The following is a 17103-nucleotide window of genomic DNA, read 5'->3' as shown; positions in this document are numbered from 1 at the left end:
TAAACATAGTCGGTTATTCGTTGCAACCGGGAATCCCACAGGTCATGAATGCACCAGAACATTACTCCCTCTGCTATTAAGTTGGAGACTGTAATGACTAGATGAATCTGGAGCAATTACATTTTAATACATACCCTTTTGGGTTTTGTCACAGTGAACCACATTTGGCAGTTACGTTGTCATCACAACAGTGAAGTTTTATGAATTAGTGTTTATTCACACAAAAAGCATTAGCATAAAAACAAACACACCGTAGCGATCCTGAACTTAAGCAACTGGAGGCAGAAGCTACAATCAGTAAAGAATAAACCACAACGGTATGGTAAAATGTCAAACACTGGAGATTACTGTATGTATTATAAGGGCAGAGTATAGTCTAAACTAAGACGCTTATACCTCCACTACATATCTGGTTAGCAGGATGAAGGCGCCCTCTGGTGTTGTGCATCCGTTTTCACATTTTTAACCTACTGTGATGTTCACTGCAGGTTCATCTAAACAATATCTGTTTCATGTGTTTCAAGACACAACAAAACGTCTTCACACCCACACTTGTCCAAAATAATTTAGCCTATTTAAACAGTTTTTTTAAGCTTTAAATCATCTTCATTGGTTTTAAAAAGCACCCTGAGATAAACTCTAAACATGAACACTGTACTTTGTGGTGTTTCGAGAGGAAAACTACCTCAGTTCTACTCTCATATCAGTTTCATATTTTCTCTTCGTCTTTGTATGATACTCTGGAATAAAGACAAGAAGACAATACTTTGTCCATGTTAGTTTATTCATCATGTAAACCTTTAGTTTGTTCACACATCCCATCAGTAACGTCTGTTCAATGTTACCAGATTCACTTCATCCACACAATCACCTTGTTTGAATCTTAACTCACTCATTGAATATGATCAGAATTAATTCCCCATAACAGCAATAACATTTGGTCTGCCAAACAAAAAATATGCAAATGTGATTACAGATTTCTTTAAAATGTACACAAAGAGAGTAAGATATCTACGATAAAGAAGGTCTGGTGCTTTCTCTCTTCAGAGTCATGCGGTGGAAGAGAAACAACAACCTACAAATAAAATCCATACAAATATTCATCAAACATTTAGAGCACAGAGAAGTTTACATTTTCACTTCAGATCAACTAACATCATCATGAGCATCAGTGGTAGCCTCCATGGCTAAACAGACACAGGAAGGAGAGTCACCTAAAGAAACTCAAACATTTACACAACAACTAATATGAAGATTTCAAAGTACATCCCATAATGTTTGACTGACAGCTGATCTCTCTGCAGTGAAGAAATGCCACCACAATCAGCTCTCAGCAACAAACATGGGGAAAAAATACATTTAAGAGTCAAAACACAGAATTTAATCCTTAAATGACTTCTGTCTGTTTAATCTCAACACTGGTTCCATACCAGAAAGTACCAAGTCCAGCATAGAGAGGCTGAGTGAATGTGGTCTGGACTCTGTGGAGGAGTCTCATGGTGTCAGAGACGCAGTAGAAGGACAGAAGACCTGCACTGTGATCCAGGTACACTCCTGCATTCCAGGGATATAAACCTGGGGTGGAATATTCAAAGTTGTTGTGCCAAAACGTAATATAGTTACAGTCACATTTTATCGCCCAAGATTTGTCATTTCGTCCAAACCCACATTCATCCGAGCTCCCTGCTCTGCTGATATCCTTATATGCAACTGCTACGTGAATCCCTTTCCCATCCCACTCCACCTCCCAGTAACAACGTCCAGGCAGACTCTCTCTACTCAGGACCTGTTTAGCCCTAGTGAATCTGTCTGGGTGACTAGGATAAAACTGTAGTTTTTTTACTGATGTAGCTTTCCTGTTGCCCTCAGATAATAACAGCTCCTGGTGTGCTGTGTTTGGATCCAGTGTGATTTCACACAAATATTTTAAGAATTCATCTCTGGTCTCGGGCTCTGGTTGTGACAGTAAAACATCAACTTCAGTCACAGCTAGTGAGATGTTTGACCATGTGTCTCTCAGAATCTCCTGTATTGTATCTCTCGCTTCTGACACGGCCGCTGCCATGTCCTCAAAGTAGCGCAGAGAACGGCTATTGATGTTGGATGAGTCTGTAGATTCACTGAGTGGTGACAGTGAGGAGTAGTTGTGTAGAAACTGGATGTGATCCTGTGTGTGTGAGAACTTCTTCAGCTCAGCGTCTTTCCTCTTCAGCTCAGTGATCTCCTGCTCCAGCTTCTCCTGAACCTCGATGACTCGACTCACTTCAGTTTTCTGCTGGAATCTGACCTGCTGCTCCACATAAAACCGTCTTTTCTCCATGAGATGGATCAGCTCAGTAAAGATCTTCTCACTGTCCTCCACTATTTTATCAGCAGAGTGATTGATGGTCTCCATCTCCTGTTGAAGCAGCTTCACATCTTTCTCTCTGTCCTGGATTCTCTGCTGGATGTTTTCTTGACTCCCCCCCGAGCTCTTTCTGCCTCTCAGTCCTTTCTGCTGCAGCTAAGACTGTGTCGTGGCCTTTATGTTCATCCATTAAGCAGAGATAACAGATACACTGCTGATCAGTACGGCAGAATATCTTCATCACCTCATCGTGACGAGAGCAGATGTTCTCCTGGAGCCTCTTGGAGGGCTCCACCAGCTTGTGTTTCTCAAATATAGGTAATTCATAATGAGGCTGAAGGTGTTGATCACAGTAAGAGACCAGACACACCAGACAGGACTTGAGGGCTTTCAGTTTTCTCCCAGTGCAGACATCACAGGCCACATCTTCAGCTCCAGCATAGCAGTGATCAGCAGGAGCAGCTTGGAGTCCAGTCTTCTTCAGTTCCTCCACTAAATCTGCTAACATGGTGTTTTTCAGCAGGACAGGCCTCGGTGTGAAAGTCTCCCTACACTGAGGACAACTGTAGATTTTCTTTTCATCTTCTCCATCCCAGTGAGTCTGAATACAGTCCATACAGTAGCTGTGTCCACAGGGAGTAGTCACCGGATCCTTCAGTAGATCCAGACAGATGGAACAAGAGAAAGTTTCCCGGTCCAGCTGAACTCCTTGCTGCGCCATTTCTCCTCTCAGTGACAACGCCTGTCTGAGTTTCACTTCCTGGGAACTGAAAGTAGTTTGAGCTGTTATCTAAAGAGTGTGTGTTCCTGCAGTGAATGGGGCTTGTCAGCTCCTGCATTTCACCACATGTTGGTTACGCTCATCTTACAACTGTAGATCCGGAGGGGAGGGAACAACGACATATATGGACAAAGTGGAACTTGCTGTGTTTGAGAGGAGGAAGAGGAGGGAGGGGTTTACCAAGCTATGATTTCTTCCAGGAAGAGGAGCGGTTTGAGAGAGATACTGTGTGTTCAATACTTGTATACAATAGAGCTCATTTATAATTTAAAAACTCCGCTCACTTTAGCTTTTAGGAGGTAATCTGCCTGCAGAGGTTTCAGAATTTTCTTTTCTGTTCTCCTAAAAACACATTTCGATAAACAGTTTTGATGATTACTGTACTTCACTGTCGGATGCAAACAAACTAGTAAACATAGTCGGTTATTCGTTGCAACCGGGAATCCCACAGGTCATGAATGCACCAGAACATTACTCCCTCTGCTATTAAGTTGGAGACTGTAATGACTAGATGAATCTGGAGCAATTACATTTTAATACATACCCTTTTGGGTTTTGTCACAGTGAACCACATTTGGCAGTTACGTTGTCATCACAACAGTGAAGTTTTATGAATTAGTGTTTATTCACACAAAAAGCATTAGCATAAAAACAAACACACTGTAGTGATCCTGAACTTAAGCAACTGGAGGCAGAAGCTACAATCAGTAAAGAATAAACCACAACGGTATGGTAAAATGTCAAACACTGGAGATTACTGTATGTATTATAAGGGCAGAGTATAGTCTAAACTAAGACGCTTCTACCTCCACTACATATCTGGTTAGCAGGATGAAGGCGCCCTCTGGTGTTGTGCATCCGTTTTCACATTTTAACCTGCTGTGATGTTCACTGCAGGAAGACATGTCCAAAAACTTCAAATAACATCCAAATTGACATTTAAACAGATGTAATATCACACTGTGTCAGTTTATTCACGGAGTCCCACACTGTAACACTGCTGTTACATTCAGGGCACATGGAAAACATGGGTGGAAGACTTTCCACTTTACAAATATTATTCACATCACATGTAAAGAATCATCTAAACAATATCTGTTTCATGTGTTTCAAGACACAACAAAACGTCTTCACACCCACACTTGTCCAAAATAATTTAGCCTATTTAAACAGTTTTTTAAGCTTTAAATCATCTTCATTGGTTTTAAAAAGCACCCTGAGATAAACTCTAAACATGAACACTGTACTTTGTGGTGTTTCGAGAGGAAAACTACCTCAGTTCTACTCTCATATCAGTTTCATATTTTCTCTTCATCTTTGTATGATACTCTGGAATAAAGACAAGAAGAAAATACTTTGTCCATGTTAGTTTATTCATCATGTAAACCTTCAGTTTGTTCACACATGCCATCAGTAACGTCTGTTCAATGTTAACAGATTCTCTTCATCCACACAATCACCTTGTTTGAATCTTATCTCACTCATTGAATATGATCAAAATGTAATACCCCATAACAACAATAACATTTGGTCTGCCAAACAAACAAAAAAATGCTAATGTGATTACAGATTTCTTTAATATGTACACAAAGAGAATAAAATATCTAAGATAAAGGAGGTCTGGTGCTTTCTCTCTTCAGACTCATGCAGTGGAAGAGAAACAACAACCTACAAATAAAATCAATACAAATATTCATCAAACATTTAGATAACAGAGAAGTTTACATTTTCACTTCAGATCAACTAACATCATCATGAGCATCAGTGATAGCCTCCGTGTCTAAACAGACACAGGAAGGAGAGTCACCTAAAGAAAGTCAAACATTTACACAACAACTAATATGAAGATGTCAAAGTACATCCCATAATGTTTGATTGACAGCTGATCGCTGTGCAGTGAAGAAATGCCACCACAATCAGCTCTCCGCAACAAACATGGAGACAAAATACATTTAAGAGTTAAAGCGCATAATTTAACCCTTAAATGACTTGTGTCTATTTCAGTTTACAGAACTCAGCTGTGTCTCCAAAACGATAATAAAGCTGTAGTCCAGCGTAGAGCGGCTGAGTGAATGTGGTCTGGACTCTGTGGAGGAGAGTCATGGTGTCTGACACGCTGTAGAAGGACATATTACCTGCCCTGTGATCCAGGTACACTCCTAGTCTGGGTAACCGACGACCTGAGAGGGAAGTTTGGACTTTGTTGTACCAAAAGTGGTAACGGCTTCTGTCACATTTTAAAACCCAGGATATTTTATTTTGTCCAAATTCATTCAAGCTCCCCCCTCCACAGATATTCTTGTAGGCAACCGCTACATGAACTCCATTCCCTGTCCACTCGACCTCCCAGTAACAAGGTCCAGTCAGACTCTCTCTACTCAGGACCTGAAATTGTACAGAGAATCTGTCTGAATGACTAGGATAAGACTGTTGGTCTCTCATTAATGTTGCTTTTCTGTTGCCCTCAGATAATAACAGCTGCGTGTGAGCGGTGTTTGGATCCAGTGTGATTTTACGTGAATATCTTAAGAATTCAGCTCTGGTCTTGGGCTCTCGTTGTGGATTTGACAATAAAACATCCACTTCAGTCACAGCTAGTGAGATGTTTGACCATGTGTCTCTCAGAATCTCCTGTATTGTATCTCTCGCTTCTGACACGGCCGCTGCCATGTCCTCAAAGTAGCGCAGAGAACGGCTATTGATGTTGGATGAGTCTGTAGATTCACTGAGTGGTGACAGTGAGGAGTAGTTGTGTAGAAACTGGATGTGATCCTGTGTGTGTGAGAACTTCTTCAGCTCAGCGTCTTTCCTCTTCAGCTCAGTGATCTCCTGCTCCAGCTTCTCCTGAACCTCGATGACTCGACTCACTTCAGTTTTCTGCTGGAATCTGACCTGCTGCTCCACATAAAACCGTCTTTTCTCCATGAGATGGATCAGCTCAGTAAAGATCTTCTCACTGTCCTCCACTATTTTATCAGCAGAGTGATTGATGGCCTCCATCTCCTGTTGAAGCAGCTTCACATCTTTCTCTCTGTCCTGGATTCTCTGCTGGATGTTTTCTTGACTCCCCTCGAGCTCTTTCTGCCTCTCAGTCCTTTCTGCTGCAGCTAAGACTGTGTCGTGGCCTTTATGTTCATCCATTAAGCAGAGATAACAGATACACTGCTGATCAGTACGGCAGAATATCTTCATCACCTCATCGTGACGAGAGCAGATGTTCTCCTGGAGCCTCTTGGAGGGCTCCACCAGCTTGTGTTTCTCAAATATAGGTAATTCATAATGAGGCTGAAGGTGTTGATCACAGTAAGAGACCAGACACACCAGACAGGACTTGAGGGCTTTCAGTTTTCTCCCAGTGCAGACATCACAGGCCACATCTTCAGCTCCAGCATAGCAGTGATCAGCAGGAGCAGCTTGGAGTCCAGTCTTCTTCAGTTCCTCCACTAAATCTGCTAACATGGTGTTTTTCAGCAGGACAGGCCTCGTGTGAAAGTCTCCCACACTGAGGACAACTGTAGATTTTCTTTTCATCTTCTCCATCCCAGTGAGTCTGAATACAGTCCATACAGTAGCTGTGTCCACAGGGAGTAGTCACCGGATCCTTCAGTAGATCCAGACAGATGGAACAAGAGAAAGTTTCCCGGTCCAGCTGAACTCCTTGCTGCGCCATTTCTCCTCTCAGTGACAACGCCTGTCTGAGTTTCACTTCCTGGGAACTGAAAGTAGTTTGAGCTGTTATCTAAAGAGTGTGTGTTCCTGCAGTGAATGGGGCTTGTCAGCTCCTGCATTTCACCACATGTTGGTTACGCTCATCTTACAACTGTAGATCCGGAGGGGAGGGAACAACGACATATATGGACAAAGTGGAACTTGCTGTGTTTGAGAGGAGGAAGAGGAGGGAGGGGTTTACCAAGCTATGATTTCTTCCAGGAAGAGGAGCGGTTTGAGAGAGATACTGTGTGTTCAATACTTGTATACAATAGAGCTCATTTATAATTTAAAAACTCCGCTCACTTTAGCTTTTAGGAGGTAATCTGCCTGCAGAGGTTTCAGAATTTTCTTTTCTGTTCTCCTAAAAACACATTTCGATAAACAGTTTTGATGATTACTGTACTTCACTGTCGGATGCAAACAAACTAGTAAACATAGTCGGTTATTCGTTGCAACCGGGAATCCCACAGGTCATGAATGCACCAGAACATTACTCCCTCTGCTATTAAGTTGGAGACTGTAATGACTAGATGAATCTGGAGCAATTACATTTTAATACATACCCTTTTGGGTTTTGTCACAGTGAACCACATTTGGCAGTTACGTTGTCATCACAACAGTGAAGTTTTATGAATTAGTGTTTATTCACACAAAAAGCATTAGCATAAAAACAAACACACTGTAGTGATCCTGAACTTAAGCAACTGGAGGCAGAAGCTACAATCAGTAAAGAATAAACCACAACGGTATGGTAAAATGTCAAACACTGGAGATTACTGTATGTATTATAAGGGCAGAGTATAGTCTAAACTAAGACGCTTCTACCTCCACTACATATCTGGTTAGCAGGATGAAGGCGCCCTCTGGTGTTGTGCATCCGTTTTCACATTTTTAACCTGCTGTGATGTTCACTGCAGGAAGACATGTCCAAAAACTTCAAATAACATCCAAATTGACATTTAAACAGATGTAATATCACACTGTGTCAGTTTATTCACGGGAGTCCCACACTGTAACACTGCTGTTACATTCAGGGCACATGGAAAACATGGGTGGGAAGACTTTCCACTTTACAAATATTATTCACATCACATGTAAAGAATCATCTAAACAATATCTGTTTCATGTGTTTCAAGACACAACAAAACGTCTTCACACCCACACTTGTCCAAAATAATTTAGCCTATTTAAACAGTTTTTTTAAGCTTTAAATCATCTTCATTGGTTTTAAAAAGCACCCTGAGATAAACTCTAAACATGAACACTGTACTTTGTGGTGTTTCGAGAGGAAAACTACCTCAGTTCTACTCTCATATCAGTTTCATATTTTCTCTTCATCTTTGTATGATACTCTGGAATAAAGACAAGAAGAAAATACTTTGTCCATGTTAGTTTATTCATCATGTAAACCTTCAGTTTGTTCACACATGCCATCAGTAACGTCTGTTCAATGTTAACAGATTCTCTTCATCCACACAATCACCTTGTTTGAATCTTATCTCACTCATTGAATATGATCAAAATGTAATACCCCATAACAACAATAACATTTGGTCTGCCAAACAAACAAAAAAATGCTAATGTGATTACAGATTTCTTTAATATGTACACAAAGAGAATAAAATATCTAAGATAAAGGAGGTCTGGTGCTTTCTCTCTTCAGACTCATGCAGTGGAAGAGAAACAACAACCTACAAATAAAATCAATACAAATATTCATCAAACATTTAGATAACAGAGAAGTTTACATTTTCACTTCAGATCAACTAACATCATCATGAGCATCAGTGATAGCCTCCGTGTCTAAACAGACACAGGAAGGAGAGTCACCTAAAGAAAGTCAAACATTTACACAACAACTAATATGAAGATGTCAAAGTACATCCCATAATGTTTGATTGACAGCTGATCGCTGTGCAGTGAAGAAATGCCACCACAATCAGCTCTCCGCAACAAACATGGAGACAAAATACATTTAAGAGTTAAAGCGCATAATTTAACCCTTAAATGACTTGTGTCTATTTCAGTTTACAGAACTCAGCTGTGTCTCCAAAACGATAATAAAGCTGTAGTCCAGCGTGGGCGGCTGAGTGAATGTGGTCTGGACTCTGTGGAGGAGAGTCATGGTGTCTGACACGCTGTAGAAGGACATATTACCTGCCCTGTGATCCAGGTACACTCCTAGTCTGGGTAACCGACGACCTGAGAGGGAAGTTTGGACTTTGTTGTACCAAAAGTGGTAACGGCTTCTGTCACATTTTAAAACCCAGGATATTTTATTTTGTCCAAATTCATTCAAGCTCCCCCCTCCACAGATATTCTTGTAGGCAACCGCTACATGAACTCCATTCCCTGTCCACTCGACCTCCCAGTAACAAGGTCCAGTCAGACTCTCTCTACTCAGGACCTGAAATTGTACAGAGAATCTGTCTGAATGACTAGGATAAGACTGTTGGTCTCTCATTAATGTTGCTTTTCTGTTGCCCTCAGATAATAACAGCTGCGTGTGAGCGGTGTTTGGATCCAGTGTGATTTTACGTGAATATCTTAAGAATTCAACTCTGGTCTTGGGCTCTCGTTGTGGATTTGACAATAAAACATCCACTTCAGTTACAGTCAGTGACATGTCTGTCCAGGTCTCTCTCAGAAGGTCCTGTAGTTTATCTCGGAGTTCTGACACAGCCGCTGTTACATCCTCCAAGTAGCGCAGAGGACGGATATCGATGCTGGGTGAGTCTGTAGATTCACTGAGTGGTGACGGTGAGGAGTAGTTGTGTAGAAACTGGATGTGATCCTCTGTATCTGAGATCTTCTTCATCTCAGCATCTTTCCTCTTCAGCTCAGTGATCTCCTGCTCCAGCTTCTCCTGAACCTCTTTGACTCGACTCACTTCAGTTTTCTGCTCAGATCGGACATGCTGCTTCACATGGGAGCTTATTTTCTCCATGAGACGGATCAGCTCAGTGAAGATCTTCTCACTGTCCTCCACTACTTTATCAGCAGAGTGATTGATAGCCTCCACCTCCTGTTGAAGCAGCTTCACATCTTTCTCTCTGTCCTGGATTCTCTGCTGGATGTTTTGTTGACTCCCCTCGAGTTCTTTTTGCCTCTCAGTCCTTTCTGCTGCAGCTAAGACTGTGTCGTGGGCTTTATGTTCATCCATTAAGCAAAGATAACAGATACATTTCTGATCAGTACGGCAAAAAATCTTCATCACCTCATCATGACGAGAGCAGATGTTCTCCTGGAGATTCTTGGATGGGACCACCAGCTTGTGTTTTTTAAATATAGGTAATTCATAATGAGGCTGAAGGTGTTTCTTGCAGTAAGAGACCAGACACACCAGACAGGACTTGAGTGCTTTCAGTTTTCTCCCAGTGCATACATCACAGGCCACATCTTCAGCTCCAGCATAGCAGTGATCAGCAGGAGAGGCTTGGAGTTCAGTCTTCTTCATTTCCTCCACTAAATCTGCTAACATGGTGTTTTTCAGCAGGACAGGCCTCGGTGGGAAAGTCTCCCTACACTGAGGACAACTGTAGATTTTGTTTTCATCCTCTTCAACCCAGTGAGCTTTAATACAGTCCATACAATAGCTGTGTCCACATGGAGTAGTCACCGGATCCTTCAGTAAATCCAGACAGATTGAACAAGAGAAGCTTTCCCAGTCCAGCTTGACTCTTTTCTGCGCCATTTCACCTCCTGCCAGTGACTGGTTGAGAGTTTCTCTGAACAGAAATATGAAGTCTGTCTACTCAGACTCAAAACTGAACTTTGAATCTTCCGTTTCCTTCCTTCAGACTTGGAGGGAACAAGGAAACATGTGCTCAGCATGGAGCTGCCTGTGTTTAAGAGCAGGAAGAAGAGGGAGGAGTTATCAGGCTTTCATGCTTTCAAGCAGGAGGAGGTTTTTCTTAAAGGGGCAGTGCAAGTTCCACTGTGTTTTTCAACTAAAGTAAAGATTAGATCAAAAAGATGAAATAATTAATTTGCATGTGGAGTCATTTCGATCCATTTTAGGTCACAGTTGAAGCTAACACTGCAAAGATAAGCAACCCCATTATCAGGACAGTTTTTATATTTTCTCTAGGACAGCTTCTTCACATCAAGACAAACACTGTGTCGGTTTGATACCAGCAGGGCAACTTATTTTATTGAAACAACACTTTTAAAACTGTTCTTACAAAGTGCTTTACAGATGAAAGAATTAAGAAGGAGTAAATAAAAGACACGGGGCATTAATTCTGCAGACATTTGGCCCCTGTGACTGATAAATAGACTATAATAAACTATAATCCTGTTGCATCAATGTGCAATCAGCATACATTCAATGCAGTCATCAAACCTGATTTTGAGCTTGTTATGTCAGTGTTGGAAAAAGTAATTTAATTTACCCTTTTTTTGTAGCTGCTCGTTGCAGTAGGCAGAAACAGGCCTGAGTGTTTGGGGATACTTGTTGCACTGTTCAGGGACAGATGAGAAGGCTTCTAAATGTTCTGTCTGAAAGGTCTGAGACAAATCATCACCTGCAAACCTAATGATTTAATGGCCAACACCCTGAATTGTTTCAAAAGACAATAGGACAGTCCTGACACCGACGACTTTCTCCATCCCAGAGAGGGACTTTAGCAGGCTGTTCAAGACTCCCACAGAGCAGTCAGACCAGACTGTGTCTCACCCTCCACCTGAATCACTGTGCTGATCAGCCATTTCCAGGGTTCACACTATTAACTGGAGACATGGTCAAAGAAAATCTGCGTAACAGATGGAATTTTCACTTGTAGAATGTACAAATTATTGCAGCTTTACAGGGTTCTTTAAGCCCTATCTTTTATTGAAGAAGAAACGCCTCATATGAGAAGACAAGCTATATTCAACATTTTTCAAATAACAATGTATGAAATTAAATAACAATGGGATAAAAAGGCAAAAGGAGTCCTTCGAAAAGTGATTAACCGACACAACATAAACTCAAAGTGCCTTGAATATCCAATAGGGTACCCAAAGATCTTAAAAAATATAACTGAGATGCTTTAAGAAACCCTTCACATGGGGTGAGGTTACTCAAATATCAAAATGGTTACTCAAATGCCTTAAAATTACTTTGAAGGTGCTTCAAGTAACCTTTTAAAAAAAATCATATATCAGATTATTAAAGCCTAAACCAGTGGTTGTGTTTGACAAAAAACAATAGGTTATATAATGATGAGCAAAGAGAAACCTATTTAATATGACATAAAATTAGGAATGTAGTTGTTTTAATTCCTTAGACAGTCAAAATATATAGAGAGGCAAAGTCCCTCTCCTTCCAGGCGACCCAATGAGACCTTATTTCGGAAAACATATGTAGGCCGGAAGTAGCGACAGGCCACAGACAAATCATTTTTTATCCCATTTGAATTGAGACATGATATACATGCAATGTATTGATTAAAAGAATAAATCTGATCTAACACCAAACACTATCTGCTAGTTATGTAAGAGCGTGTGAAAACTATTTGGGAAGCGCACTGAAGTTTAAACACATAGTTAGCTAAAAGTAATGAACAAATGGTATAAATAAATAGCTAAAAGTATGGCTAAATAGTTGAAGTGGTTAGCTAAAAGTAGTGGCTAAATAGTTGAAATAGTTCGCTTAAGATAATGGCTACACTTATAACTTAGGTTAGCTAAAAGTAATGGATAAACAGTGGAAGTAGTTAGCTAAAAATAATAGCTGAAAAGTTGAAATAGTTAGTTAAAAGTAATGGCTAAACAGTTGAAATAGCTCACTTAAGATAATGGCTACACTAATTACTTAGGTTAGCTAAAAGTAATGGATAAACAGTAGAAGTAGTTAGCTAAAAATAATTGAAATAGTTTGCTTAAGATAATGGCTAATTACTTTAGCTTGCTAAAAGTAATGGATAAACAGTGGAAGCAGTTAGCTAAAAATAATATCTAAACAGTTGAAATAGTTTGCTTAAGATAATTGCTACGCTAATTACTTTAGTTAGTTAAAAGTAATGGATAACCAGTTGAAAAAGTATTACATAACCAGTGTTATTTAGAACCATTTAGAACATACATTGGAAATGAATGAAGGGCTACGTGATGTGTTCATCTAACAAGACTGTGGGTTACTTTAAACCTAAAAGGTTGGGAACCACTGTCATACTTTGTACATTTTACAATACTAAATAAAAAAAAATTTTATTGGTCTGATGCTGATCTTGCAGATACATATTTTTTCCCCCCAAAATAAGGTTGCATGGTAATCTACCGGAAAGGGGAGGGACTACCCATGATCCTACCATAAAGCCTGGTAACAGTTGTTACTTGACTGACAAATGCTCTTCTGCTCTAAACATGAACACTGTTCCTTATTAGGAGGAAAACTGCCTCAGTTCTACTCTCATATCAGTTTCATATTTTCCCCATGTGCTTTGTATGATACCCTGGAATAAAGAAAAGAAGAAAATACTTTGTTCAGTTTGTTTATTCATCATGTAAACCCTCAGTTTGTTCAAGAACGCCATTGGTAATGCAAACAAAATACAACTATTTAGAAAATGTCCAAAAGTACCACCCATATTTGATTGATAGCTGATCTCTGTGCAGTGAGAATTGCCACAACAATCAGCTCTGAGCAACAAATATGGAGACAAATTGTATTAGGAGTTAAAAAAACGGAATTCAACCCGTAATGCTCTAACACAGAAACCCGACGGCCGACAGAAAAGGACTGATCAGTCTCCCTGAGTTGGTCAAAAAAGTGCCTCGGAACACACCAAAGTGACGTCAGCGCCTTTCAATGAATTCTGTCTACTTGAGTTTACACAACTCCGCAGTGTCTCCAGTAATGGGATAAAAACTGAGTCCAGCGTAGAGCGGCTGAGTGAATATGGCCTGGACTCTGTGGAGGAGAGTCATGGTTTCAGAGACGCTGTAGAAGGACAGAGTACCTGCACTGTGATCCAGGTAAACTCCTATTTTAGAGGACAAAGGACCTGAGATGGTGGTGTGTACATTGTTGTAAATAAATTTATACCCTTTTTTGTTGCATTCTAATGCCCAAGATTTGTCATTGTGTCCAAATGCAACGTCACCCGAGCGCCCTGCTCGTCTGTTATTCTCGTATGCGACTGCTACATCAACTTCATACCGCTTCTTCTCCACCTCCCAGTAGCAACGTCCAGTCAGACTCTCCCTACTCAGGACCTGAATCCAGTCACTGAATCGGTCTTCGTGACAAGAATAAGGCTGTACATCTTCCAAAACTGTTGCTTTTCTGTTCCCTGCAGTTAATAACAAAACTTCGTTTGCTGTGTTTGGATCCAGTGTGATTTCACGTGAATATTTTAAGAAGTCAGCTCTGGTCTTGGGCTCTGGTTGTGAATTTGACAGTAAACCAAACACTGTATTCCCTGTCAGTGAGAGGTTTGTCCTTTTCTTTCTCAAAAGCTCCTGTAGTTTATCTCGGATTTCTGACACAGCCGCTGTCACATCCTCAAAGTAGCGCAGAGGACGGAGATTGATGCTGGATGTAGATTTACTGAGTGGTGACAGTGAGGAGTAGTTTTTCAGAAACTGGGTGTGATCCTCTGTGTGTGAGAGCTTCTTCAGCTCAGCGTCTTTCCTCTTCAGCTCAGTGATCTCCTGCTCGAGCTTCTCCTGAACCTCTTTGACTCGACTCACTTCAGTTTTCTGCTGCGATCTGACCTTCTGCTTCACATCAGAGCATCTTTTCTCCATGAGACGGATCAGCTCAGTGAAGATTTTCTCACTGTCCTCCACTACTTTATCAGCAGAGAGATTGATAGCCTCCACCTCCTGTTGAAGCAGCTTCACATCTTTCTCTCTGTCCTGGATTCTCTGCTGGATGTTTTGTTGACTCCCCTCAAGCTCTTTCTGCCTCTCAGTCCTTTCTGCTGCAGCTGAGACTGTGTCGTGGCCTTTATGTTCATCCACAGAGCAGAGATAACAGATACACTGCTGATCAGTTCGGCAGAAAATCTTCATCACCTCATTATGATGAGAACAGATGTTCTCCTGGAGCTTCTTCTCCACCAGCTTGTGTTTTTTAAACCCAGGGGATTCATAATGAGGCTGAAGGTGTAACTCACAGAAAGAGGCCAGGCAGATGAGACAGAACTTGTGTGCTTTCAGTTTTCTCCCAGTGCAGACATCACAGGCCACATCTTCAGGTCCAGCATAGCAGTGATCAGCAGGAGGAGCTTGGAGTCCAGTCTTCTTCAGTTGTTCCACTAAATCTGATAACATGGTGTTTTTCATCAAGACAGGTCTCGGTGTGAAAGTCTGGCTGCACTCAGGGCATCTGTGGATTCTCCTCCCACCCCAGTTGCGTTTAATACAGTTCATGCAGTAGCTGTGTCCACAGGGAATAGTCACCGGATCCTTCAGTAGATCATGACAGATTGAACAAGAGAAGCTTTCTCGTTCCAGCTCAACTCCTTGCTGCGCCATTTCACGCCCTGGCAGTGACTGTGTGGTGTTCTCTCAACAGAAGCTATTCTGTGCTCTGACTTAAATCAGAACTATGTCCTTTTGTTCATGCTGATTTGCTAATCCTCACTGAATAGGACCAATCAGCTCCTGCCCTATCCACTGTGGTTACACCCATCTTCACACATGCAGATCAGTGAGGGGGAGGGAACAAGGCAACATGTCCACAGAGTTTGTGTAGCAAGAAGAGGGATGGGTTAAGCATTATGCAGTGAAGATTATTAGCAAAATACAATTATATATCTACACGTGGAGTTCTTTCAATTACTTTCATGTTACAACAATGAAAGCTAACACTGCAAAGATTAATAATCGCATTATCAGAAGAGGACAGCTTCACATGAATGCTAACACTATCTGTTTGTTTCAACAAGCTTTCTTTTAAATATGTAGTGACAAATTGCTTTAGGAAAAAGAAGAAAAGAGAAGGAGCACGTAAAACATTGATTTATAAAGTTACAAAACCATATTACTAAAAGGTTTTAATCACACTGTAGTTTCCGTGTGCAGATATTGTAGAAAGCCAAGACTTTAAAAACTCCACCAAGAATAATATCAGAGTTTAGCTGAAAAGAAGAGAATGTTGTTGATGTTGCATTTTCTCTATCTAAAACACAATCCCCTTTTTGTGCAAAAATGTATCATATGTTTTGGTTTTGTTGCAAATAACTAATGACTAACTATTGACAGTCCAGAACCATTTCCATGGCCTTGGTCTCTGTAACTGTTGTTCACCATCTGGGTCGGAGCTTTCAACTTGCACATATAACACAAGCTTTTAATGTCAGAACTAGCATTAAAAGGTGTGAAAACTAGAGCTGCCACTGGGAGGCGAAAGACTTCCACTGAAAGTTCACGAATGTGGAGAAATTACTGGTTTTGAGCACACACACACACACACACACACACACACACACACACACACACACACACACACACACACACACACACACACACACACAAACCAACTGTGAAACAGCTGCAAGTACATTTGGGATTCCTTGAAAATCTTTTAAATAAAACCCTTGATTCCCTCCAGTTGAACCAATCCTGATTGGTCATATTTACACACTACAAGGTGAATTACTGCCCCCACCAATTAGTACCCAGTTCTTCATTTTAAGGTGGATTCTGATGATTCCATATCTTTAAAGTGGAATTGTTTTAAACAACAACAAAATAAAATGTAATACACATTAATTAAATTAAACTAAATAATAGGATACAAATGTTTTTGTGACGTGTGACACATTCTCTTCAGTTCTGTGCAAAATTTGGATAAAAATCCAATTATGTATATCTAATGAAGCTCAGCGCAAATTCTTTCAGGAAGACTACTAATCACTGCAATCACCACCATCTCTCCCTAAATCTTTTCAGCTGTTAAGAGGTGGTCACTCTTCAGTAAACCAATCAGAATTGGCCACAAATTCATGATCCAATCACAGCATGACATCCTCTCCTTGCTATCTCCTAGCTGGCTTCTCAGGCAAACGTGCAACCCTCCTCCTCCCCTTCCACCTCCGGGCGTCATCATCCACTGCAACTGGAGTTACTTTCTTTACGTTCAGCCTCCTGGTTCCCTCTCCGCCATCACCAGTGTCTAGGCTCCATCGGGGGATATGTCTGTTTCTCTACCCCTTTAAATAGTTTAATGATATAGTCTAATCCCCAAAGACTTTGTACATTTCATGTACATTTCATATTATGCTTATCTACAATACATATTTGCATATCTGCAACAAAGTCTCTCCTGATT

The 17103-nt window shown here is 40.8% G+C and overlaps 2 protein-coding genes and 1 pseudogene across 2 annotated transcripts; all 3 read right to left on the bottom strand.

The window, feature by feature from the left end:
- Nucleotides 1-781: 781 nt before the first annotated feature.
- LOC114564860 (tripartite motif-containing protein 16-like) lies at nucleotides 782-3279 on the bottom strand (annotated as a pseudogene).
- A 1201-nt stretch (nucleotides 3280-4480) lies between these two features.
- Nucleotides 4481-10690, bottom strand: LOC114566019 (E3 ubiquitin/ISG15 ligase TRIM25-like). Its single transcript, XM_028594360.1, is given in 3 exon segments — nucleotides 4481-6621; nucleotides 6623-6837; nucleotides 8872-10690. Coding segments are annotated over 3 exon segments (3375 nt in total). The 5' UTR covers nucleotides 10534-10690; the 3' UTR covers nucleotides 4481-5123.
- A 2609-nt stretch (nucleotides 10691-13299) lies between these two features.
- LOC114565450 (tripartite motif-containing protein 16-like) lies at nucleotides 13300-15347 on the bottom strand. The gene has a single exon (XM_028593508.1). The coding sequence runs from the start codon at nucleotides 15303-15305 to the stop codon at nucleotides 13644-13646; it is 1662 nt and encodes a 553-aa protein (XP_028449309.1). The 5' UTR covers nucleotides 15306-15347; the 3' UTR covers nucleotides 13300-13643.
- Between the last annotated feature and the right edge of the window lie 1756 nt (nucleotides 15348-17103).

Source organism: Perca flavescens, chromosome 12 (genome assembly GCF_004354835.1).
Source record: "Perca flavescens isolate YP-PL-M2 chromosome 12, PFLA_1.0, whole genome shotgun sequence".
Lineage (NCBI taxonomy): Eukaryota > Metazoa > Chordata > Actinopteri > Perciformes > Percidae > Perca > Perca flavescens.
The sequence above is the reverse complement of the archived record's forward strand: the minus strand, read 5'-3'. Positions and strand labels throughout refer to the sequence as shown.